General features: G+C 40.2%; 2 protein-coding genes across 5 annotated transcripts in view; one reads left to right on the top strand and one right to left on the bottom strand.

The window, feature by feature from the left end:
* Positions 1-209: 209 nt before the first annotated feature.
* On the bottom strand, positions 210-8,391 carry GTF2H5 (general transcription factor IIH subunit 5). Its single transcript, XM_077813271.1, has 3 exons — positions 8,268-8,391; positions 6,903-7,021; positions 210-976 (listed from the first exon to the last, which is right to left on the bottom strand). The coding sequence occupies exons 2-3, from the start codon at positions 6,935-6,937 to the stop codon at positions 796-798; spliced, it is 216 nt and encodes a 71-aa protein (XP_077669397.1). The 5' UTR covers positions 6,938-7,021; positions 8,268-8,391; the 3' UTR covers positions 210-795.
* Positions 8,392-8,493: 102 nt separating this feature from the next.
* SERAC1 (serine active site containing 1) overlaps positions 8,494-27,191 on the top strand; it is a 44,648-nt gene continuing 25,950 nt past the window's right edge. For 3 of the 4 annotated variants that reach the window (XR_013345666.1, XR_013345667.1, XM_077813268.1), the window contains exons 1-7: positions 8,494-8,531; positions 8,748-8,892; positions 17,961-18,052; positions 19,636-19,672; positions 20,118-20,254; positions 23,733-23,822; positions 24,856-24,984. Coding sequence is in view for 2 of the 4 variants with exons in the window: in XM_077813268.1 (XP_077669394.1) it covers positions 8,843-8,892; positions 17,961-18,052; positions 19,636-19,672; positions 20,118-20,254; positions 23,733-23,822; positions 24,856-24,984 (535 nt within the window). In the remaining 2 variants the exon portion in view is untranslated. The remainder of the gene's footprint in view (positions 8,532-8,747; positions 8,893-17,960; positions 18,053-19,635; positions 19,673-20,117; positions 20,255-23,732; positions 23,823-24,855; positions 24,985-27,191) is intronic. The other variant, XM_077813269.1, reaches the window with a different exon arrangement.

Below are 27,191 nucleotides of genomic sequence, written 5' to 3'. Positions count from 1 at the left end.
CATGTTCAAGTGCTATTTGACCACCATTTACAGGCACATTTCTCCACCTTATTTGTTGTTGCTGGTATTCAGTTCAGCAACCATTTAAATCTAATAATCATTGGTGTATTTTGTTTTTCCATACAAATATTTTAATTAAAAAATACAGAACTATGAATTAGGTAACTGTCTCAAGGCTGTGCTAGCAAATGATTAATCGGTAAACAACATTTAACAAACTGAGGGGAAAACATTTTATTTATTTTGGTACATCAAATATTTTAAAAATAAAAGCTAAGTACTCCATATCATCATGCACTCAATTTACTTAGGGTGTTATCAGTCACACAAAGTAACATTTTAATACAGATGGTTTAATCAGAGTCAATCATACTATAATCTGCTCTAATCTCAACTGCAGGAATGTGAAATCCACACAATATTCTAAGGAAATGCTGATAAATAAACCATTACCCCCTGTTTTAAGATAATGTAATTTGACAAGAAAAGAAATGGAAGAGGCTAAAGGAACACATGGTATTTAAGAAAATAAACAAAAAACCCCTAAGCATCAGAAAATCCTTCAGACTAGCAAACTCTGAAAGGTATCCTGTCTTTCAAGTCTCCCCCAAAATGGCAAAAAGCCAATTCAAAAGTATTTAGTCTATGGAAACAATCCATTTTGTTATAGTAACAAAAGTGTTAGTCTTCTCTCTAAGACTCCCTAATCAGTCACGCAGAGAATGAACAATAAAACTCTTGATTCCCTGTGTGTTGCTTGCAATTTCGGAATAGTCAATTCGCTTTCTAGTCTTTTTACTTTTGTGTTATAGGAAAAGAGTTCTGGTCCATTAACTCGCCCACTCTCTCCTGGAGGAAGTTAACCAACTCAGCTAACACAAAGACATGTGTTTCATCCAGGTCTTGTATGATGAACTTCTTCCCCAGGGCATTTGACTCATCCAAGTACAGCAGGAACTGCTTCATGGCTGGATCACTGTAGAGACAAACATGCACCAGAATCCATATTACTGCCATATGACGCAATACAGCAACACAGCAGTAAGTAAAACAACTTTGGAATAATGGAACGTGAAAACTGCTTCCTAAGCAGCATCCTCATTTTCAAAAGTTCTTTGTTGCCTATATCCATCATCTTAGAAAGGCTTTTCTAAAAGTTATTCTTAAGTAATAGTGCCCCTTTTGGAGTTCTTCACAAATTAAACTGTGACCAGCTAAAAGAGCCCAGGAGGAAGAAAACTGGTTGCCTGACTTGCAGAGAATACTTAGTGATTATATTGGTATTATAAAATACGTTCTCAGTAAAACATGAGCAATGAGTTTAAGGTTCATTTGTCTTTGCTGAACACTTAATATCCTCAGTTTACATATTCTTGTTCTAGCCTGATTTAGCTATAAATAGTATAGACATAGCCAAGGCCCTTTGCTTTCAGTTTTGATTTTGTTTAAAAATTTCTGGGAATTTTGGTGTTTGTTACAAAAATTAAAAACATGGATGAAAAGCAGCACAAAAAAATAACTTCACAGTTGTCCAAGTAAATATCAGATTAATACTGGGTGATGGGAGGACAAGAAAAAAAAAAAGCAAAAAATAGAGAAAAGTAAGAGTATTGAAAGTAAAAGCAATTTAATTCTGTGGTTTATTTCATGAACTGTACATATGCATGTGCCTTGCACTACACTGTCTTTAACAGCCTTGCATTTACACTTAATTATTAGCATAAACATTTACCCAATGCGTATTTGATTTTCTGAACATAATCCATTTTTTTCATATACTTGAGTGGTCCAAAATTTGGATGACAAGGGGTAAAAACTGTATAATAGCCTTTGTAAAACCTGAGAATTTTTCTATAAAAACTAAAAATGAAGGGCCCTAAGTACAGTATAGCATGAAATAGTATTGTACCTGAAACACAATGGAATTTAAGAGTTTCTCAGTAAATCCTTAATTATCCAATACTTTGTATTTTCCAAAACTTTGTGGTTTTTTCGGTAGTGTTTGAAAGTTAATTTCTCAATACCTTATCTAGACACCTTACCTAGCTCCTCTGGGGCTCTCAGGTTTTATTTAAATGCGAGTAGCTAAAGGATCAGTGATAAACAGTATTTATTGAGCTGAGGTGTAGGTATCATCATCAGAAGGGCAATCTTTATAATAACCACATTACAAAGTGACCAGATAATTTAAAATTAGACTTTTAATAAGTGCTGTGTTCCACTGATATATTTAGCAGTTTAGACTTGACAGGAATATATAAATAAATCAGTGGAACACAGCACTTATTTAATATATTTTACACAAGTCAGGAAAAGTGTTCTTCAGTGAAATCATGTACTTGTAAACTAATCTCTGGATTCTGGCAGCTGGAATGTTCTGGTGCAGTAGTCAATGCTGGAACAGTAGATGTCCAGAACTAAGGGGCTCAGAATCTTTTAGTAGAAACCATTATTTATATTAGAAATTATATTATCTGACAGAAAGGAGGTAATAAGATTTAGCAAGTTCTGCAATCGATATTAGTACCAGTTACCATATTTACAAGACCTTCTATGGGAGGAAACAAAACAACCCACACATTTGGGTGAACTGTGTACCACAAAATGAAGGTAAACTTTTTACACAATGTAGAAATCCTTTTAGATATTGACCTCAAACACATAGACACATGACTGGAGTGAGGAAGAAGTTTGCAAGATACAGATTAATTTTGAAGCCAAAAAAGTGAAAAAGCCTCTAACTTAAAGCTCATCTAAAGAGGTTACACTCATTTGCACTGGCATGTCCGGAAAGAAATTTAAGATTATATAAAATAGAGGGTGGAAAAATTGAATACCCTAAGTGCTTCTTTATATATTATTTATCATTCCTCCATAACCAGTTGTCTTCCTTTTGAACTTCATCCAACGGCAAGTTACCGATCCAAACTGCTAGTGCCAGATAATTATTAGCATTTGCTTGCTTGTGTTTAGTGATCTGTTGGAAATGAGTTAGTAGTCTCAGGCCAGATCTCATGGGACATATGTCCACATCAACACAAAACCAACACAACTGGCATTAATTGGAGCCCTTCTGGCAGTTCTAGCCAGGGTGGATAAAAATCAATGATTTTTTTTTAAAAAAAATCCAATTATTTAAATTGGATTTTTTTGATAAAATGCTTTTTGAGGCAGGAAAAAACCTATCTAAAAGATAGTTTTAATTAAGATACATTATAGCTCAAAGATACCTCATCATGGAATAGGGATTATAAATTCTAATTCTATAGCATGAGACAATATATTCATGTTATACTTAAGAAAAGTTTTTTGTAAAGGAGTTCCAAAAGTTCATAGATTAGGGACCCAATCTTATGGGATTCCAGGGGCTTCTGTATAGATTATTTAGGCTAATCTTTTTAGATTAGTCTAGAAGATACCATCAGAGATGCTTAATTTTGCCGTTCTCAAACTGTGGATATATGTCTCCGGAGGTAACATACTTGTTAACAGCAAAAAAATTTTTATAGAAATAACAGAGGTGAGAAATAACAGACCTCACCCCTATTGTCCCTCTGCAAATTTGTGTACACAGAGTAATCCCTTACGTCTCTCTAAAAGTGCAAAGTTTCAAAAAGTTCAATGAATAGAAGATTGTTGGGGGAAGAATAGATCTGGACAAGGAAAAGAAGACTGGAGATAAATGTGAGAAGCGAGGGACATATGCTTGTTTTGTTAAAATATTATATGTTTGCTGTTTGTAAAAAAAAAATCCAGAATACTTAACATTTATTTAACTAAAAAAAACAAACAATTTAAATGTCTGCCTGGTGATGTTCTCCTCCTACTACAGCATGGCAAGAAAATCCTCCAAATATTAATGATATTATATTAATATTATATTATAATATAATTATATTATATTAATCCTCCAAATATTAATGATAGTTCACTCCCAATGGCTTCATAAATATCTGCTTCAGTTACCTTTAATAAATGAAATAACCAATTATTTTCTGATGTAGCTGTAAAACTAATCTGAAAAGTTTTCAAAATAAATCACTGTTTAAAGATGTATAGTGTGTATCTTCTAAAAATGAAACTTACATCTATCTCTGAGATGTGAAGAATATGTATTAAGGTTATAATCAACAAGAATGCACTTTTATGTAGAAAACAGATTAAACAGAGTCTTCCTGACTATAGTGATTAAAATCATGATTGAAATCAATTGATTAAAATCAAATCCACCCTGGTTATAGCAGAAGGGCTTTACCCATTTAGTACATGAAGACTTAACTATATTCTAATCCTTGACGTGGTCCTTCTGGAACAGGGCTTAGCATGCACATTAAAAGGGTGGGGAAACTTGCAACTGCAGTGCCTTGCCAAATTTTCCTTTGATCTGTTTATAGATACAAAATTCAAACATTTTTGTTTTTAACTGATGACTTCAGTTTCCAGTGCTGTCCATCTGGCACCTTTCACAAGTTCTAAAAAATTAATTTGAAAAAATATTAAGGAATTAGATTCCCTTACAACAGTTCTATGACTTCTGCTAGCACAGAATTCCATGCATACTCCCTGAGCTGGCTGTGAGCAGCAAGACAGCAACTGGCAAAGCTTGTCCAGCTAGCTTTGTGGAAACGGTGGATGGGGACTGGTTCGTAGCACAGTAAATACTGTAGGTCAGGTGTTGTCACTTCACTGCACCATGACCCCCTTCTGACAACAAAAATTACTTCACGACCCCAGGAGGGGGGACTGAAGCCTGAGCCTGCCCAAGCCCCACTGCCCTAGGTGGGAGGGCCAAAGCCTAAGCTTCAGTGATCTGGGCAGGGGGGCCAAAGCTGAAGCTCAAGAGCAGGGGTTCTCAAACAGAGGGTCGGGACTCCTCAGGAGGTCACGAAGTTACTGCATGTGGGTCGCGAGCTTTCAACCTTCACCCCAAACCCTGCTTGCCTCCAGCATTTATAATGATGTTAAATATATAAAAAAGTATGTTTGTTTAATTTATTAGGGGGGGGGGGGGTCATACTCAGAGGCTTGCTGTGTGAAAGGAGTCACCAGTAAAAAAATTTTGAGACCCACTGCTCAAGAGCTTCAGCCCCAAGCAGCGGGCCTGCAACCTGAACCCTACCACCCAGGGATGAAGCCCTAAGCCAACCCTTGAATGGTGACCCCATTCAAAGGGGGTTGCGACCCACTTTGGGGTCGCGACCCAGTTTGAGAACCACTGCTGTAGGTTCAAAGTCCATCTTGGACTTAAAAATATTTATAAAAGCAGCTAAGTGATGGGATCTTCATACCTGTCACACCTGAGAGCAGCTGGGTGCTGGGAGCCTGACAAATGAACACGTACAGGACTGGAATGCAGACAAGTCCCACTAGCAGCTGCTATGCTACTCTCATGCTTTTTCCACATTAATATTAGGCAGGGCTGTTAGCATGGAACTAATGTGTGAATAGACAAGCAAATGCTAAGAGTGTCTACATAAAAGACAAACATTATTTTTAAATGTTTTGCTCCCATTTGTCTGAGACTCTAACTTCCTGACATGGCCTGTTAGCGGAAGATAAACCTGTTGGCATAGTTTACCATAATAGCTCAAGACAATTGAATTACATGGTCACTAACCTCAATTTTCTGACTTTTCTGTTTTATTAGTCGTCACTAAAACTATAACAATCTCTTTGCCTGATTTGTTTGAAAGCAGAAATAACTATATTATAGGGATCAGCACTACATTTTGGTTGAAAGACCTTCCCCTTGCTATGTCTTCCACATGTCTTTCCTCTGTTCCCACCCTTTCACCTTCTCCTGCTGATCAGATTTTTACTCCTAAGGAAAACAGTTCTTTCAGAGACTAGAGTTTAAGTACATATAGAACAAATACTTTAACAAAAAAGCAAGAACAGTTTGAAATACTACTGGAAAGAGTTAAAAGGAGAGAATGTAGCAAGTGTTGGAATAATTCCATGAAGCAGCCTGAAGATATTTGTTAACACAGTGCAGTATGCTACTTGTTATTTTACAGTATAGCTATGGCTCACGGCTTTCTAATATTGGGTCACCATATTTAACTTCACAAAACACTAACAGTTTTTGGCTGTCTTGGTTACTTAAGGACAAATTCTCTCAAAGGCAACACTCCCACTCACTTAAATGGGTGCAGTATCAGGCCCTTAGGGACAAATCCTCAGAAGCACTGTGAACACTTCACACCTTATCATTGTGAACTCTGGCCACAAAAACTAAGTAGCCCAGGGAGGATCACCCTGGGACTGTCCTGACAGTGGTCTAGAACTACTATACTACAGATCCCAGTGCGGATGCAGGGTATACCAAAAGGAGTTTTTCCTGCTGGCACAGAAACACTACCTCCCCTACCAACAACACTCTTCTGTCAGCTTGGCTGCATCTACACTTTACGTTTTCTCAACATAGCTATGTCTCTAGAGGTGTGGATTTTTTCCCCATTCTTGACCACAACAGTTATGCTGGTATAAGTTTTAAGTATAACATAACACACAGTAGAAGGCATGTATGGAGTACAATCAGGATCATGGCCATGAAGTGGATGTCAAACCCTGACTTGTGTTGTCTATATTTTGGGGATAATTGAGGGTCTGGCCCTTAAGTTAGAATTTAATGGCAACAGTTTAGATTATGTGGTATACATTTACTGTATAGAAAGCAATAATTTACAGACTAAATAAAATTCAATTTTCTAGATTATAAACTGCAAACAGTTGCAGAGTGGTCTAAGCAGAATTTGTGCAGGACTTCTATTCAGTGGGAGAGAAGGGGGAGAAAAGATGAAGGGAGTGAGGCTTCTACATGTTCCGTAAAGTGTCTAGGATGTTTTAGGCACTAAACAAATAAGAAACGTGTTCAGTTGAAATTCAGCTTAACTACTAACCATTCTATAAGAACACCCTTCAGGACATTCACCATCTTCTCAACACACTTAGAAAGCCCAGATGTGGCAGATAATGAAAACAGATCTTGCTTTGGGTTCTGCTTGTAATCAGAGAGAAACTGAAAAAAGGGGGGGAAAAATCATGTTACAGCTTTTTCACTGACCAAAGTGACCATTAAAATTTGGCCCTGTATACTTTTAAGTCACTGTAAAATTTGTGACAATGACATGAAAATGTAAACAAAAACCTACACACATTAATAAACCCTAGTCTACATATTAATCTTAGTCTTAGAGAAGATATTGTCACATTTTCAATATATACATTTTCTACAATACCACAAATGAGGAGGAGGAGGCGGTTTCATGTGTTACAGTAATGGAACAAATGTAGTAGTTACTAATATCGTCTAGCTTATAAAGAATTACAGAGATTATTTAAATGAGTCATACAAAGAATACACATAGGGCATGGCTACACTGGAAACTTCAAAGTGCTGTCGCAGGAGTGCTCCCGCAGCAATGCTTTGAAGTGCGAGTGTGGTCGCTCCTGGTAATCCACCTCCTGGCGCTCAGAGCCTGTCCATACCAGCACTTTAAAGTGCTCTGGCTTGCTGCGCTCAGGGGGGTGATTTTTCACACCCCTGAGCCAGCAAGTTAGAGCGCTATACAATGCAAGTGTAGCCAAGCCCCTACCGATTTGGAATATCGTAAGTAGTGCGTCTGGGTTTTTTTTTTTTGGGGGGGGGTATTAATTTAATGTCAGGGTTTATTTTTAGCAGTTTAAGTTTTACAAAGATTTGCCCCCCCGAAAATTGGGGGGGGAGAGGTTGGAGCTTTTTTAGTATATACTGTACCAAGTAATGTACATTCTCTGTATATTACCCATCACAGCGATATACGCTGCAACGAGCAGTCTCTCTGCAACGTTTGCTGGTGCGCGGCAACCCGGTGCCCCCGACACCAGCACGACGCCACTGCAGCGCCCCAGGGAACCCCGAGCGCGCACCAGCAGGGTCTGCGGGCAGCAGCGAGCGTCCCGCAGGGGAGTGGCTGGACAAAGCCCCCCTTGGCCCCCGTTACTGCTCCCCGCAGACGAGCCCCATGTTGCGCAGCGGGCGGGTCTGTCGGTTGCAGGCGCAGGGCAGCGGGCCGGCTCAGGAGGGCCCTGTTGTGTGTGTGGGGGGGGGCGGAGGCGGGGGGCCGGTGAGCTCTACGGGGCTGCGCACGGCGCGGCAGCCGCCCAGGCCCCGGGAGCGGGTGCGGGGGGCTGAGGGCCGCACCGCAGCGGGGCTCCACTGCGCGAGGGGGCAGCAGCGGTGGTGAGTGACGCCCGCTCCCATTCGCTCGCCCCCCGCCACCGACCTGCGGTTTCCCTGACGACGGAGCAACGGGCTGCGAGCCCGACAGCCGCGCGGGGTCTAAGGAGATTGAGCGTCGACGACACCACAGCGGCCGTGCGCAGGCGCGGCCGGGCACGACTCTCTTCCTGCCCCGCCCCTAGCGCTAAACGGGGATTGGGTGAGGGCCTCCTTGCGTGTTGACGACACACGGGTACGTCGCGGACAGCTGTCAGGAGCTGGGGGAGAGAGAGAGAGGCAGAGGCGGCGGCGGCGGCCCGGGAGCGGGGTAGGTAACGGGGGTGGGGGCTGAGCGAGCCTGGGGGCGGGGCTGTTGGCCCATTCACGTGAGGGGAGCGACTCTGGCAGCCCCTGTGCTGGGGACTGCAGGGGGGGCCGGGCAGGATCGTGGGGAGGTGTCATGAGACAGGCCGGAAAACAATGGGAAGAGCAACTAGAAAAAAAGATTAAAACTAACAGCAAACAAAACTGTAAACTGCAACAGCAGCGGGAAGCCTGCCAAACTGTCAGTGGGGCCGCTGGACGATCCAGGTGCCGAAGGAGCAGTCAAGGAAGACAAGGCTGTGGTGGAGAAGCTCAATGAAGTTTTTGCAATGGGCTCCCGGGGCGATCTTGGCGATTACAGGCCGGTAAGCCTAACTTCAGAACCAGGCAACTTGGTTGGAACTAGAACAGAATTATTTGACACATAGAAGAACATAGTATGTTGGGAGTCAGCCTGGCTTTTGGAAAAGGGACGCATGCCTCACCAATTTATTAGCATTCTTTGAGGGTATCAGCAGGCATGTGGACAAGGGTGATCCAGTGGATGTAGTGTAACTGGACTTTCAGAAAACCTTTGACAAGGTACTTTACCAAAGGCTCTTAAGCAAAGTAAGCAGTTGTGGGATAAGGGTAGGCCCTGGTTAAAAAGATAGGAGCCAAAGGATAAGAATAAATAGTTACTGTAGTTTTCACAATAGAGAGAGAGGTAAATAGCACTTAATGAAGGCAACAAAAATAACCAGTCCTGAGTACCCTAACTGAAAATCACTTCCCCTCTGAGTTGCTCAGCTTTCACTCCATTGACTCTTGTCTGCTGCTTTGCTAGTTTTCCGGCCATTGTAGAGTCTCCGAGGAATAATGTGAAGAAGGGGTGGGGAAAAAGCATAAATAAAAATAATCGTTTAGATTTCATTAACATGTTTTAAAGAAGTAAAAAGGCATAACCCCCCTCTCCCTTTGCATGGCATCTTTAAAGCGTCTGGTTGTTCCCTCTTTGTCGTTGTGACATCTTGATGTTTCATAGCTATAAAACTGTCTGAGACTAATACTTCTTCCTCCCTGCAGCCCAAGAGCATGATCCCAGAGATTCTGGGATTCTCCTGATTTTAGTGGAAAACTGTCAGGACCCCAAATAACTTTGGCAAAGGGAGTGTTGTCTTATCATAATATCATGTTTGTCCTAAATTCCAACAGTTGACAGCCCTAAACCCTGTGCTGAAAACAGGCAGAATGCTAACTACACTTTTGGGTTGGAGACAGATCTGTTCTCCTGCCTAGAGTAACCACTTATTCTTCTGCTTGAAGAAGAGTTCTGTGGAACTCAAAAGCTTCTCTCTCACCTACAGAAGTTCGTTCAGTTAAAGATATTGCCTCACCCACCTTGTCTGTCTTGTTCTTCTGAGCTCTTACGCAATATTGCCCCTTAGGGGATACAAGGCCCATTGAAGACAAAGGAATGACATTGACTTTAGCCTTGTGTTTTTCACATGAAATTTCTGATGCTTGCGGGGAACTGCAGTGTTTTCTGTTACAGATTAACTGTGCTTACTGCAGTTACAGACTATGATCAAGTGGTATTATAAAAATCTTTCTGAAAGTAGGATTAGACCATAAACTTGATCGTGTCTCGAGAGACCCAACAAAAATACTTAGCCGTAATGCAGTGCATCTTTTTCTTAACCACTTAATTCTTAATAACCACTCCAGTAGCATGTTCTACCTATGGTGAAGAGTTTATAGATACTCTCATTTTGCTCAGTTTTCATTCTCTTGAGTCTTGTGACATCCTTTCACTAGTTCTCCAGTCAGCATAGGCCTTGTCTGCCCTGTATCAAGCGAATGCATACTCTGGTTTAGAGGAGCTGGTGTTAACAATGTTGAGAACTGTAGTGTAGACAGCGTGCCAGCTGCCAGCCATCTTTTCAGCACCTTGTCAGAGGCGACTTGGAGGGGGGCATGCAAAATCACCTGCCCTCTCCAGATTTGCTGCTCAGCTTGTACCTGAGTATGCTCATATAGACGAAGTGCCTTCACTCTGCCCCTTCCCCCACCAGTTTAGGCTTATTTTGTGCAGGATTAGATATCACAATGCTGAGGAAATAGCCTGCTGGCTGCTGCTGTTATCTATGCTATGGCTGAATTAAGTTGATATTAGTAATGCTAGGAAATTTTTCTAAAGCCTCCTTAGCATAGACAGGACTATAGAGGTTTTTCTGGGAACAGAAGACCCAAGCTTCATTGCGGGAGCTGAAGGGAAGGAACCAAGTGTCACAGGTCCAGTTGAGTGTCCCCTTCCTGGCTGCTCGCCAGACTGCTGTGAGGTTACCTAGCTGCTGGATCCTCAAGTATTTTAAGCATTTGCAGTCTTAACAGAGGCCAGGCACAGTCCATGTCTTGGGATCTGTAGGCACGCACTTGAGGTGCAGAGCTTCTATCTAGGATCCCCTCCTGAAAGCTGCGACCACATGGCCCCCTGTGCAGCCCCTAGAACCAGGGCAATCCTCTTGTCGTTTAAACACACCCTCTCCTATATCTCCACCTGAAGGTGTGAGCCTTCTGGTTTACCTCTTCAAGGACCATGTGATAAGGTGTGGCACACAACACATACAGACTTTCCACGGGACTCACAATTCTGCTCTTTAATAGCATGAGACATATACAGATCTTTGCAAAAATAATAAACCCTTCATATAATTCCCTGCCTCAGTTTCCTCACCACTTCAGAGTATTCTTTGGGGTTAGGTCAGAGTCCCTTGGGACTATCTAGAGTCTTTCTGTTTCAGTGCATGGTTTATATTCTGAAACACTGAGCCTTCTCTCTCCATTATGCCTTCTCTGACCTTGGTTGGTCCATCCTCTTCCCCTCACAACTTCCTATGTTTATACAAGTCTTGACCTGGTGCGACTTTTATAACCTGCTTTTGTCATCTCTCTCTTTGTCCTGCTTCAGGAACTTCCATTCTCCAGCCCCGTGCTGAGGGAAGTTGGAGAGAACTCATTTCCTAATTTGGGAACCCTCCTTAGCATAATTATTGTGTGGTCAGAGTATAATTATTAAGATTGATGACTCTCCATTGTTGCTGGTCTGGGGAAGATGTGACAGGGTCTTGCCAGCAGTGTTGAAATCCCTATAGAGGTATAACAATTTTCATAGCAACAACTCCATATTATTAGAATTTGTACAGATAAGACTCCCCAACTCATCACACCAAGCAACTGCCTCTTTTTCTTGGAAAAAGTGGAATAGTATTAATCAGAAACTAACAAATACCAAAAAGGGGCACAAGCCCATTTTTATTTTTTTCCCTTTGGAGATTACTTTAAATTAACTGGGAGTTACGGGTGCTCAGCATCCCTCAAGATCAGGCCCATAAAGACCTTTCATATAGGAGCGCTGTCAATGTGTGCATGCATTAGTTTGTCATTTTGAGTTAGTAAGAACTGTGGTCATATGGTGAATTAATTTGACACTTGTTTATTTAAAAGGCACTTTTATATTCCCAATATAATTAGTTAATTGTTGAACAGATGTTTGATAGTACTCATCTGTTTTTTAAATGCATTTTAGAAATTAATGTCTTCAATAATGCAGCTTACATAAGCATATGAATACAAACATCCAATGATACAGTCAACCTGTGGAACTCTGCCAGAGGATGTTGTGAAGACCAAGGCTATAACAAGGTTCAAAAAAGAACTAGATACATTCATGGAGGATAGGTCCAGCAATGGCTGTTAGCCAGCGGGGGCAGGGATGGTGTCCCTAGCCTCTGTCTGCCAGAAGTTGGGAATGGGTGACAGGGTATGGATGACTTGATAATTACCTGTTCTGTTCATTCCCTCTGGGGCACCTAGGATTGGCCACTGTCAGAAGACAGGATACTTAGCTAGATGGACCTTTGGTCTGACCCAGTATGGCCGTTCTTATGTTATGTTCTTTCCTGTAATAAAATAATAAATCTGTGTTGTTACCGCAGTGTACCTAGGGGCATATTATAATTTTTGTTTTGTTTATATTTTAAGGTAACATACCATATCTGTATTATCAATAATCCTAGGTTTGGAATCTACCTTAGTATTCTTATGGAATCCATCACTACATTGGAAGAAACATATTCCAAATATTCTGGAAAGACTCTGAACATCTATTAGGATTTGCCATAAAGTGCTCCGTATTAGTTTATATATATATATTTGATTACTGTTGTGATCAGAAGTCGGAGTGGTTTTCCATTGTGTGACACTGGATTGCCGGATCTTCCCATGTATTGACTCCATTGGGTCTCTTGTCTTATTGGATCCATTTGAACCCATTTGATTACCAAAATTCAAACTGTAATGCACACAGAACAATCACACTTGTGTAAAAAGTGCCACATATAATATGAATGGCAACACATCTCTTCTGGATTCCCATCACTTCCTTGTGAAACTGGATATGAACATATTATGTAGGAACCTGTACACAGTTTTTGATATTTTTATAATATTTTGTTAATTTTTATAGTATATACGATATACATACTATGTAGGAACCTGTACACAGTTTTTGACTATTAAGCATTCAACCAATTTCTCATTAATCATCTTTTAAATCTTTCTGAACAACTTGATTATATTTTCCATAATGATTCATTCCACTCCCTGCAGGGGATGTGCCATATCTCAATCTTCAATTATGCTTTTTATATATGGATATAGAATTCCCCCACAAAAAACACCTTAAACTTTTGGTTAAGGTTGCTAGGTTGCATATGCCACCAACACGAACCAAAAAAACCAAGGAAAGTAAGTAATGAAGTCATTCAGCCTTCAACTCATCAGTTCGAACTTCTGAACCTCAACTACTTGCCTTCCATCATCTTGTCTGAGAACTGCAACCTTAACTCTGTCTTCTGGTTTTCCAATGGTTGTGAGTGTATTTGTTTGTTTAATCCTAATAAGACACATGCTGGGCAGTCAGTGAAATAAGGTAGTTATTTTAAGATAGTTTTTAATAAAGTTTTATTGACCAATACATCTCTTCTTATAAGGTTTCTGTGCCAGATCTGATTCTGAGCCCCATGTAGATGATAATTAGTTAATTTAGCCAACAGCACTTTGCCTCTTCTTGAATCCATGTCTGAAAATAACAGTTAGACTGCCCAGAGCCCTAGTGTTACTTCAGACTTAGTTGGTAGAATAGTATCTTCTAAATTTTATTGGTACTGTAATTTGCAAATGTTGAAAAAAATTATCAAATCTTGGAGTTATTTTAATTTTAAGGAGGTTAATTCTGTCCTCCAAGTGAATATCTGCTGGGACAATGCAGTTAAATCTTGGTCTCTGCCCTGATATTAGTGCAATTGGTCCCATATAAATTATATGTAGAAGGAGTAACACTTACTCTGTAACACTTAAACCCTTTATGACCATAAAGGGGACATCTGTAGGGGGAACACAATCAGCTTCCCCCAATATGTGATGCTTCTCATGTATCTTAATTAGTGTTATATCCTGAGATTTCCACATGAGATTTAAGACATGAAAGAGAATCTGAATACACATCTCTTATTGTTGCATCAAATACAGCCAATAATAGTCAAATTCTGTGTCACTGACACTATTGCACTTCATTTGAAGTTTTCTTCAAAATTTGTGTGAAGAATAGAGTGGAGCTGTGCAGAAGCTACTCAAATACCATTGGATTTCCAAGTTTAGATCTGCACAGGAGTTAACTCTGCTAGAAGCAGTATTAAATCGCTCCAACGGACTAGGGGAGAAGGGTAGTGCATGGCGATTCAGGCCCGGTGAGACAATATTATTCTTTCTCTGGAGGTAACAAGGGAACGTTATTACAGTTTAAGAGAACTGTGTACCACATTTGTACATAAGAAAAATGGTTTGGAGCTTAAGGCATTAGACAGGGACTTAGGAGATCTTGGTTCAGTTCTCGGTTCTGACACTTACTTGAGCAAGTCACTTTATCACTTTGGGCGAGATTGTGATTCCCTTACTTACATTGAATAGCACCTAATTTCTTGAGTAGTGGCACTGACTTCAGTGGTACTACTTGAGGAGTAAGAGATAACCCTATGGGCTTGTCTACACTACCGCTTAAGTCGATGTAACTTATGTCGTTCACGGGTGTGGAAAAAGCCACCCTCCTGAGCGATGCAAGTTACATCGACTTAAAGTGATGTCCACATCACTCTCTGTAGGCAGCAAACACTCTTCTGCTGACATATCTTCTGCCTCTAGTTGAGGTAGAGTAATTATGCCGATGGGAGAGTGCTCTCCTGTCAGCATAGCCCATCTTCACCAGATATGCTACAGTGGCGCAGCTGCATCGGTTCAGCTGCGCCAGTGTAGCGTGGTAGTGTAGACTAGCCCTATATATTTGAGAAAATTTTAGTGTGGCTATCTAAGCCTCAGTTCCCCATGTCTAAATGGGGATAATGGTAGTTACGTATGTCACATATTTGTGAGGCACTCGGATACTACAGTGATAGACTCACTGTGGTATGTTCCGTTGGCAAAACTAATTATTCAAAGCTTCCATATTCTTAAAATATGCTTTGTGGTTGTGGTGGTGACTGTACTCACATCAGATATCTATTTTGCTTCATACCTGACCTCTCAATGTAGTAGACCAGTAGTTTTCAAGCTCTTTTTTCTTGGGACCCAGTTGAAGAAAATTGTTGATGCCCGCGGCCCAACAAAGCTGGGGATGAGGGGTTTGGGCATGGGAGGGGCTCAGGGCTGGGGCAGAGGGTTGGGGTGGGGGAGTGAGGGCTGTGGGGTGGGGCCGGGAATGAGGGGTTCAGGGTGTGGGAGGGGGCTCAGGGCTGGGGTAGGGGGTTTGGATGCGGGAGGGGTCAGGACTCTGGGATGGTGGTGCAGGCTCTGGGGTGGTGCCGGGGATGAGTGGTTTGTTGTGCAGAAAGGGGTTCCAGGTTTGGGGGGGTCTCAGGGCTGGGGCATGGGGTTGGGGCACAGACTTACCTCCGGCACAGACTTACCTCCCAGTCAGCTACGCAGCCGGTATGCAGAGTCAGGCTTCCTGCCTGTCCTGGCACTGTGGACCACGCTGCACCCCTGAAGCAGCCAGCAACAGGTCTGGCTCTGTGCGACACTCGCCTGCAGGCACCCCCACCCAGTTCCCATTGGCCAGAAACCAGGGTGGATTTGATTTAAATCATTAGTTGGGAAGACTTGATTTAATCATGGATTTCTACATAAAAGTGCATTCTTGTTGGTTGTTATAACCTTAATACATATTCTTCACAACTCAGAGAGAGATGGAGGTTTCATTTTTAGAAGGTACACACTATACATTTTTAAAGTGATTTATTTTGAAAGCTTTTCAGATTAGTTTTACAGCTATATCAAAAAATGAATGATTGTTTGGTTATTTCATTTACCAAAGGTAATTGAAGTAGATATTTATGAAGTCATGGGGAGATGAACTATCTCCAATTCAACAGGTTAATCATTAATATTTGGAGTATTTTCTTGCCATGCTGAATTAGGAGGAGAACATCACCAGACAGACATTTAAATTGTTTTATTTAACTAAAACAACAGTGTTATGTATTCTGCATTTTTTTCTTCAACAGCAAACATAATATTTTAACAAAACAAGCATATGAATTTTTGAATTTAGTTAAACATTCAAGTTTTTTAAAATCAGGTTTGTTTTTTTAAAATTGTTTTAACTAAAATAGTTAAATGAAATATTTTAAAAAACCCGCAAAAATTAAATAGACTATGTCAGCCAGGTCAACATGAGAAACTTAAAATATTGGCTTCTGCAGCTAACTCAATCGTTTTCACCTTCATTTTCCTGTTTGTTCATAATCTGGAAAAGAAAAACAAGCTTTCCTGCTTTTTCAGGTCCCAAACGATTTCTCAATTTGGAATGAATTAGTCCAAAGGAAGAAAATATTCTTTCTACACCTGCAGAAGAAGCTACTGCTGTTAAAAGTGAGATTATCACTTCAACAGTCTCTGAATCCAAGTGCTTAATTGACTTCCATCAGTTCACTGGTGTGACTTTCTTTAAAACATCATCAGCAAACATACATTTCTTGAACGGTTCTTATTCCCAAACTGGGTCTCGTTTACAGCCTGTTGCCATTATCGGTTTTCCCTTCTCATGAGCGAATGGTATGGTAGATCTCAAATCAAAGAAGGCTACACTCAGAAAGACCTCAAGATTTTTGGAATATGCTGCTCAAACAGTTTCACTTTTGTTTTTACTGCCTGTCCCTCCCTTCTCACATTTCTCTCCAGACTTCTTCCCCTTGTCCAGATCTGTTCTGCCCTGAAGAATTCATTGAACTTTTTGAAACTTTGCACTTTTAGAGAGAGTTAAAGGATTGACTCTGTGAGCACAAATTTGCAGAGGGACAGTAGGGCTGAGGTCTGTTGTTTCTCACCTCTATATATTATTTATTTAAAAGTATTTTTGCTGTTAACAAGCATGTTATCTCTGGAGACACCCTACCTTCAGCCCACATTAGCAGCTCCTGTCCCATGGAGCTGGGTCCAGCTCCCCACTCTGGGTGCTGCAATCTATCACATGTGGTTGCAGCACCACTCAGGTTTGGTGCATCCACCCCTCTGTTTCCGTCTACAGAAAGGTGGATGTGCCGCTCCGGAGTGCTATTGTGACTCTAGGTGCAGCTAGGTTGCAGTGCTAATCAAATTTGGCCAAGTCACCCTTCCATTTCCATCTACGGAAGGGCCAAACCTGAGAGGTGTTGCAACACCCAGAGCCAGGACCTGGACTGAGCCCCACAGGACAGGAGCTGGTGCTGCAGGGTCAGTGCAGTGTGGGCTCCTCATGGACTCTATTCAGATTCACGATTACCTTGAACATTGTGACCTTCATGTGAAAACTGTTGACTTGATCATAACTCTTTTAACAGCAGAAGACTTCTAACAGTTTCTGTGAAATATATCTTTCAAAGATGTAAATGTTTGTTGTTGAAAGCCCCATCGAGCAGATGGTTGTATAGATCAATTTCCTAAAACAAATTAAATTCTGAACATTAAGAACAATGAGATTATTACATGTTGGTGGTTGAAAAGCATGTATGATACAGAGTAATGACTTTATGGAGTTGTGGAACTATATGGTACTTAATGAATAGCTACTAAGATGCAGCAAAGGAGACTTACTAGAGGAAAGAGGTAGTTTGAAAAATATGCACAGTAAAATCAATTGCAACACACTGTTTTATAAAGCACTGTGTTAAACTTTTAGCACTGAATGTAAGCTACCAAATGCAGTAATTTATGGATTTCTTAGTTTCTAGCTGTCTGTCACTTTAGTATTCAGTATAAATGAATAATGCTTTTCTGATCTTGAGGGCAAAAGACACAGAAATTTGCTGCAGGTTTTTAATTATATTACCTAAATTAATAATTTTTGTTTGTATGTCTACAGAATGTCGTTGGCTGCTTATTGTGTATTTTGCTGCAGAAGAATAGGAACTTCTGGTCCAATCACAAAAAGTGATCTGCCGTGGAAAGATATCAGTAAGTGCAATTCTGTAAATATCAACGTGAAGAGCTCATAAAAATGACTGTGTTGCTACAGTAAGCTGTGTATTTAAATTATGGATTGGACTTCACAAGATGATATTGGGAAGGTCTACATACCATTTGTAACCCCAAAAGACTAGGAGATGATATGTTCATGTTTTCAGTCTCTCTCCCATACCTCCAGAGTATTGCCATCACTGACCTTGGCAAACAGAGCTGTCATTTAAAATATAATTATTATGCGTCAACATCAACACTTCACTGGCATGAGTGGAGTAGCTAGCATTGCTCAGACAGACAGCTCTGCACTGGTTAATGCTTCATATCACAAAGGATAAGCTTCACAACCAGAAAGGCTAGAAACGTAATTTATTTGGGGGAAAAAAACCCCGAAAGATTTTTAGAACACAAAATGGCAGTCTTCAAAAAATTACCATCTCATTAAGCTGCCATAAATTGACCTCATTCAATAAGGTTTTTTCACCTTAGAACCATAGGAACAAACTTATCCTGAGATTCTTAAAGCAAGGGGCAACATTTGAGTAAACGTAGCTTCTGTTTTCTTTTCCTGCCTGCCTGCTGGCAGTAGGCCTACCATTCTTCTTTCTTACTCTCTACCTTCCTTCTGCTTTCCCTCTAGAAGAAGAGCCCTCTGGATTCTTAATCTCTCTGACCCAGCATCGAAGACTGGATACTTCCATTCTTGATAGATAGCAGACTTCGTGTTTCATGCCTGTTTTACCTTCCCTGTCAGTAACTTTTCTGGCATGTAGCTGCTTCTTGTTTTCATACCAGAAATCTTTGAGAAGCCTGCTCCATGCTACTTCCCTGCAAGGGCAGAACCTGGTGGAGTAGGAGGTGGGGCAAGTCTCCCAAGGAAATTTATTCTTGAGAGGATGAGATATGTCGTATTGGGATTCGCTCCTCTCAGTTGTGACAGACCCTCTCCATTGGCTCCAATGGAATCCAAAAACAGGTTCACCTTGTCCAGGTATAAGATGCCTTAGTCCTGGCCAGTGTCCTTAGAATTAAAGTGTAAAGCACTATAAGTGCCAAATACTGTGTCAGCTGTCCTGTTTAGATGAATGAGATTTGACTGAATTTCTGTAAAGAAAACCTATGAGACACCTTTGCAAGGCTTAACAGATAAGAGCATGTATCTTCCTGTATTCACCCCCACACAGCAGAGATCTCAATGAAATTATTTATTTAAAGGAGGAATCTTCTTCATAGTTTATGGCAACTGTTCAGTACAAGCCATATTGTTGATCACCTGCTGCTGATATACTGTCAGTAACAAAAGATTTATTAGTTTATTTAGCTGTGAGAGCAGGGGTTTTGTAATTTAAAACTAGAGGGGAAGAATGTTGAATGTAAAATCTATCACTAGTTTTCAACTACTGAAAACATGGAGTCAGAAACAGAAAAATGAGCGTGAAAAGCCTGCTCTATTCCTCTTTAACATTTTTATAATCTTTGACGTACAGTATCCAGAACTGATCAAATGCCTTAACTTTTTAATAACAATTTGTATGCACACAGTTTGTTTGACTTTGGGTGTTTTTTGTTTGTTTAAGGAAAAATTTCAAAATTAACTGGATCACTTATTCTCGGGTAAGTTGTAACTAACAATTACTCATCTAATTTATATCTTTTATTTATATCTGAAGTTATGTCACTTCCCAAAAAAGGATCTTGCTAAATAATCTTTAAACATGAAGTACCTTAAGTTTTAAATGATAACTGAACATCTTTGCATATTTTGAGGTACTGTCCATTAAGATCACTTCTCTTTCTTTGCCCTGATTATTTGAGACCCTATACTGGTCCCTGCAACATGTCAAACACTTGATTACAAAGAAGATCAAATGCGTATATTGTATTTGATAAAATATATTCTCTATAGAGCAAATGATGATTTACCTTAAAACAGTTTTCAACCTATATTTGTCGTCTTCATTCTTTGCATTTGTATTTCTAGATGATATGGTGGTCCCTTCTGCCTTAAACTCTTTGACTAATACAGTATTTATATTCCATTTTCTTTTCTTTTTTTAAGAGGTTTCGTATTTATTACATATGAAGTTTTGGCCCTAAAGAAGTTACTGACACTTGATACTCACGTTGTACAGCAAGAGAAACTGAAGTCCTATATTTATGTACATACAGTTTCTTTAGATCCCGGTGAATGTCAAGGTAAGCTATGTAAGATTGTGTGCTGAGAGACAGAGCTAAGAGAGCAGCTTTTCAAACAATGCGTGAGTCACTGGGATGGTAAAAGAGGACTAAAAAGAATTTGGTCACGCTGCGTCGTCCCATAATAAACATAATGTGAGATTCTTCTATTGAATCATAGCCCAGTGTGGGACAGAGATAAGGTGACATTAAACCACTCTTGTGCACTTCTGATCCTAGGCTGCTACAGGGCCCCCGACATAATGTAGACCGCCCTTGGAACGTGTCTAAATCACAGCAGCCTCCCAGGGCTACCTGGAATCTCCACAGCCCCACATGCTGCAGTCCCACCCTTGGTAGATCCCCTCCCACCCCAGCACATGCCCTTCACCCTGCCTTACAAAGGGGTCCTTGGAGGTGGCAGCCTCACTGCCGTTTTTGACAGTGCTTGTACCTAGGGATTCCTGCCCCATCTGGGTACAGAGCTTTTAGGGCTCTTATATGCCTCTCTGGCTCTTTGACATGGCACACAGGTGCTGGAGTGTGGGTGAGGATCTCGACAGTAATAAATGCAACTGTCGGTGCTGACTACTGTTCAGCTGTGCTATCTTGCATCGCACAAGGTATGCATTCAATTTTCCCTCTTCCAGAGTCAAATGGTAAAGATGATTATCTATTCATTGTCCTCCCTTTATTTTTTTGAGCGTCATCTGACACATATGTATAACTGCTGATCACTTAAACTGACATTGTTTCATGGACCCTTGAGAACAGCCTTGTTATCATTCTTATTAGGAAAATGGAACTGGAGTTGCTTCATCTCTTGTATAACCTAAGTGTTAGAGTACTGATCTAATCTTGTAACAAAACTACTTCTGTGCTTTTATTGTACCTTATCCATATTATTTGGCCTCAGAGTTTGTGGCTCAGAATATGATTGTTGTCTCATAAACAAAAAGCACTATGAAGTTATTATAATTCTCTAATATAGAAAATGTTAGTTGAGCTTCTTATCTTTTTGAATGTAATTTGCAAAAAAAAATTATTTCAAAAAAACTAAAACCCTGTCGTCCTTTAAATAAAGCATCTTTCTAACTGAAAAGTTGGGCAACTGCTTCAGAACTTAACAGGCTATTTAAATAAATACAGTTTTAGACTGGTAAAGCTATCTCTCTCCTCCTGCACACATTGGTTTTATTCTTTTACATTTTAAATGGTGAACATGAATGGTGTCATTGTAGACGTAGAGATTGACAGTCTTAATCTCAGTCCATAGAAATATTGCATAACAGACTTGGAAGAATTTCCTTTTTCTATTAGTTCTCATATAGTAATATGAGAGGCAAAATAATATGGATCTACTATATTAAAGGGATTATAAAACTAAATATTTTAGTTACAGCAACATTGACATGCAGGCAGCTCTTGGTTGTAGGTTGGAATAAACAACACAAATCATGCAGCGTGCCAGTGAGTGTGTAAAGAAGCTTTGGTAACAAATCATTATTTTTGTGAAAAGTGCCGGAGGGTCTTTAATGTCCAGGCAGAGACAGTAGGACCTCAAGTCCTCATCTGAAAGACCCACACACAATAAAATGCCTACTCTGAAAGGATAAAGGTTTAAGTTTAATTCTGCTGTAACTTGAATTTATGGTTTCATGGAAACTGGTTATTTCAAACCTGAGCCTGAGACTTTAAGCCACTCCTCCAATTTAAAGAAAAAAAATGACAGTCTTTTGTCTTATTTATAAAAAGAAAAGGAGTACTTGTGGCACCTTAGAGACTAACCAATTTATTTGAGCATGAGCTTTCGTGAGCTACAGCTCACTTCATCGGATGCATACCGTGGAAACTGGAGCAGATATTATATACACACAGAGATCATGAAACAATACCTCCTCCCACCCCACTCTCCTGCTGGTAATAGCTTATCTAAAGTGATCATCAAGTTGGGCCATTTCCAGCACAAATCCAGGTTTTCTCACCCTCCACCCCCCTACACACAAACTCACTCTCCTGCTGGTAATAGCCCATCCACAGTGACAACTCTCTTCACAATGTGCATGATAATCAAGGTGGGCCGTTTCCTGCACAAATCCAGGTTCTCTCACTCCCTCACCCGCCTCCAAAAACCACACACACAAACTCACTCTCCTGCTGGTAAAAGCTCATCCAAAGTGACCACTCTCCCTACAATGTGCATGATAATCAAGGTGGGCCATTTCCAGCACAAATCCAGGTTTTCTCACCCCCCCACCCCCATACACACACAAACTCACTCTCCTGCTGGTAATAGCCCATCCAAAGTGACAACTCTCTTCACAATGTGCATGATAATCAAGGTGGGCCGTTTCCTGCACAAATCCAGGTTCTCTCACTCCCTCACCCGCCTCCAAAAACCACACACACAGACTCACTCTCCTGCTGGTAAAAGCTCATCCAAAGTGACCACTCTCCCTACAATGTGCATGATAATCAAGGTGGGCCATTTCCAGCACAAATCCAGGTTTTCTCACCCCCCCCACCCCCATACACACACAAACTCACTCTCCTGCTGGTAATAGCCCATCCAAAGTGACAACTCTCTTCACAATGTGCATGATAATCAAGGTGGGCCGTTTCCTGCACAAATCCAGGTTCTCTCACTCCCTCACCCGCCTCCAAAAACCACACACACAGACTCACTCTCCTGCTGGTAAAAGCTCATCCAAAGTGACCACTCTCCCTACAATGTGCATGATAATCAAGGTGGGCCATTTCCAGCACAAATCCAGGTTTTCTCACCCCCCCCACCCCCATACACACACAAACTCACTCTCCTGCTGGTAATAGCCCATCCAAAGTGACAACTCTCTTCACAATGTGCATGATAATCAAGGTGGGCCGTTTCCTGCACAAATCCAGGTTCTCTCACTCCCTCACCCGCCTCCAAAAACCACACACACAAACTCACTCTCCTGCTGGTAAAAGCTCATCCAAAGTGACCACTCTCCCTACAATGTGCATGATAATCAAGGTGGGCCATTTCCAGCACAAATCCAGGTTTTCTCACCCCCCCACCCCCATACACACACAAACTCACTCTCCTGCTGGTAATAGCTCATCCAAAGTGACCACTCTCCCTACAATATCTGCTGCAGTTTCCACGGTATGCATCCGATGAAGTGAGCTGTAGCTCACGAAAGCTCATGCTCAAATAAATTGGTTAGTCTCTAAGGTGCCACAAGTACTCCTTTTCTTTTTACGAATACAGACTAACACGGCTGTTACTCTGAAACCTGTCTTATTTATATGTGCATTAATTTTTCTTTTGACCTTAGTGGGAAGCACACCTATGTAAAGAGAATAACCTAAAATACAAAAGAGAGAAATGTATAATATTTTCCTATAGTAACTGTTTGAAGAGATTCTTTTAAAACCTTTAAGATTGTTGGTTCCTGGGCATAATACTACAACAATTCCCTGATCAACCTTGAATAAGCCTATAATATTTTCATAGGAATCCTATACAAGGCAAGAAAAGAACTTCATAAAGTAGTGAGGAAAATACTAGAAACCGAAGCTAAAATTCTCCGGAGACCTTTTGATGGTAGGTATTAAGAGTGGAAATGTTGGCTTGTCTGTGATTAATATTCATGTTTAGAAAAGAACAAATCTATTACCTTTAGAAAATAGAAGCATTTTTCTTATGTATCTGATACTAGTTTGTAGTTATAATATTCCTACATGTTCATAATATTTCATGTCAGTTTTACAAACAGTTTGTTTTAAAGGAAAGTTATATGCGTTATGTTTTTATAACAAATGTTAGACACATGCTAGGACAGAATTCTGCATTCTCTTTCAGAATTGATTTGAAGCTTAAGACTTTTGTGATGCCAAAAGCATTGTTTGGTGAAGAAGTCCTGGAAGATTTTTCATTTTAGGAACTAGGTGTGAGTGTGTGATTTTTGTTAGTGTTAATTGAAAGGAATGAAACCTCTTCGTAATAGATATGTGTGTGTGATAGAGCACAGGACTTGGTGTCAGGACTCAAAGGTTCAGTTCCTGATTCTGCAATCAACTTGATGTGACATGTTGGGCAAATAACTTTCTCTCTGCCCTCATTTACCCATCTGCCAAATGGTTATAATATATACCTCACAGAGGTGTTGTGAGTGTGATTCAGTAGATTAAGGCCCAGATCCTTGGAGTTGCTGATCACCTCCAACTCCCACTGAAGCCAATGGCAGTTATGGTTGGTAAGCACTATACAGGATCAGTTCTTAAATATAAATAAAGCATTTTGAGATCCTCAGTTTGAACACTCTATATAAAGTATAAAAAGATGAGGTGAAATCCTGGCCCTATTAAATTAAATGAAAACAAACTCCCACTGATTTCAGTAGGATCAGGATTTTAGCCATGGTCTTCTGAAGATTATGTTGCTTCCAGTTTAGTGATCTGTTACCAATTTTTTGATATTGTAGCACTTATTAAATGATTGTTCCATAAATGGTTATTAAGTCATATTAATATTCCAGGAAATAGTATTTTTGGTTGGTAATAAGAAGGTGACTATGAAAGAGAAATGCTTATTAATTTTAACATTATATTTATGTGATTTTTTTTTTTTTATAAAGAACATTTTAGTACATTTACAGAAGATAATGAATGTGCCTTGTGGGTCCTCTTGAAGAGAAGTCAATCAGAAGACAGAACCATTCGACTGCAGGCGGTGCAGCAGCTGGCAGAGAGTGGTCACTGGCATGGTAATGTATGCTGTGACAACCTAACCAATCTTTGAAACGTGACGAAATCTCATTTAACTGCTCTATGTTCATTGGCAAATGCTAACATGAAAAGGGGATGGTAGCCAAAGGAGAAGGCAAATATTCTTTCTGAAAATGGTTTTCAAACTTTTTTATTTAAATTTTAATTTATTGCTGATTAAAGGCACAATATGCACAAAACATATGCACAAAACACAGTTATGTGTACATATGCACAAAACAGATAGAGCATGTGTGACTGCAGTGCAGGCTTCCCTATGCTGCCTCACCGATGTACCTCAACCTTGACCTCATCTAGACAAGAGAGGGTAGCTTAGTTTCTGTATCTTTTAGTTCTTTGACCTGTGTGTTGGGACTACCAACAAGATCGCCTGTTGTGGTGGCAGCTTGATGATGTCCATTTGTCCACTAGGGACAGGACTGAGGCTATCAAACACAATTCATGAAGACCACTTAAGAGCTATTGGATAGTAACAATTAAGGGTTACTACCAGTTTGGTCTAGATTTGATGTGGCAGCCTGGAGGTGAAAGATTTTTCATGCTATTATCATCCTAAAACGTTCATTCTACCCTAAAGTATCTTTTTAATGTGTGTGTGAATTCAGAGAAAGGTAGAAACCTCCCCCACACTTAATTAAGAGAACTTTTCTTTTAAGGCCAGTTTAGCTTCATGTTCCTGTATTATAAGTTATAGTTGACATTCTTTTATGTTAAAGGAGCTTTTGCTTCTTGTGTTTACCCTTTGCAGAATAAAAGCTCAGTTTTGTTATTTAGATTCTTTACATCATGTTTATACTTAGAAAATCCCAGGGTTCCTGTTCTTATTTTTTCAGAGCTCAGTTTCTGGCAAATGCGGTAGAATTGCTTGGCAGGTATCAGTGGATTCTTTGCCATCGTACCCATGCTAAAACATATGCTTCTATCCTTCACTTCTGCACTCCAAAATCTTTCTTTTAGTGGTAGAATTTGGGAGCTCTGAGGGGTTTTTTTAGTATGCTTATGGCCATGGAAGCTAATCCTGTACATCCAGATATATTGGGGGATAGCAAGGGAAGTGTCATACTATATCTGGTGCATGTATAGCATATAGTACTCCTGAAAAAATGTGCTTTCCGATTTTTTGCTGGGGAACTAGAGGAACGTACGCCTGCTTGTGTTGTCAGTACATTTAGTTCTACCATGTCCACAGATACAGCTACAATGCCAAAGCTCAAGTAGAGGGAAGAATCTAGCACATGACCTCCAGGCCAATCAGGTATCTCTTTTTCGGCACTTAGGTTGACAACTCAAAGCAAAGTGAATTAACTGAGAACGCAAAAAAGAGTGAGATTATGAACAGTTTATCAAAGTAGGATAGCCATTTTACTTAAAATCTTATATTAAGTACAGCATCCTTTTCCAATCTTCTCCTGTTGATTTATTTCTCTCTGGGTAGAAGACGCACTTTAAAAGGATTCAAATACTACTACTGAGGAAAGACTGGAACAGCACTTAAAATCAATTACTAAAGTGTCCAGTCTGTAGATCTGTCATGCATAGTCCCAGAGATGGTTGCGTTTCAGCAAAGGATGCACTGGGTGACTTTATTTTCATTTCTATTTTAGCATTTTTCAATAATAAAATGTTAAGTTTGCATCTTGACTTAATACCTTGTTTTTATTCACTCAATTTTTTTTCCCCATAAATTCTCCTTTTGGGACTGTTACTGTCTTTCTGATCATAGCCCAAAGCTCAACTTTACTTTTAAAGTTTGAAGATCCGTTCAGCTGTGTTTGAGTTGTGTGAACTGGGAATATAATATACTTTCCCCTGAATTCTTTTTATACGTAAGGGTGTCCAAAAATTGCGGGCCACTATCTTGTTGTGGAAACCACAACTTCTAACACATACTGTAACTTTTTATAGTTGCCACAAATTTGAGTAGTGTTGCAATGCCACTTGTTCATGAGGTCGCAATGCCAGTCACTCAGATTTGGCCCAGCATCCCTGCAGTCATGACAGAGTGGTGCCCTGCCCAAATTTGAGTGAGTGGCACTGGAACCTGGTGCACTCAAATTTGGCTCTGCACCAGAATTATAACTTTAAAAAACTGTGGCTGCAACTTTTGAACCAAAAATCACCACTTTCGTACAGCCTTATTTATACATATATAACTCAAATTGCTGAATGTTAAAATGTCAGACCT

The sequence above is a fragment of the Eretmochelys imbricata genome, chromosome 3 (genome assembly GCF_965152235.1).
Source record: "Eretmochelys imbricata isolate rEreImb1 chromosome 3, rEreImb1.hap1, whole genome shotgun sequence".
Classification (NCBI taxonomy): domain Eukaryota; kingdom Metazoa; phylum Chordata; order Testudines; family Cheloniidae; genus Eretmochelys; species Eretmochelys imbricata.
The sequence above is the reverse complement of the archived record's forward strand: the minus strand, read 5'-3'. Positions and strand labels throughout refer to the sequence as shown.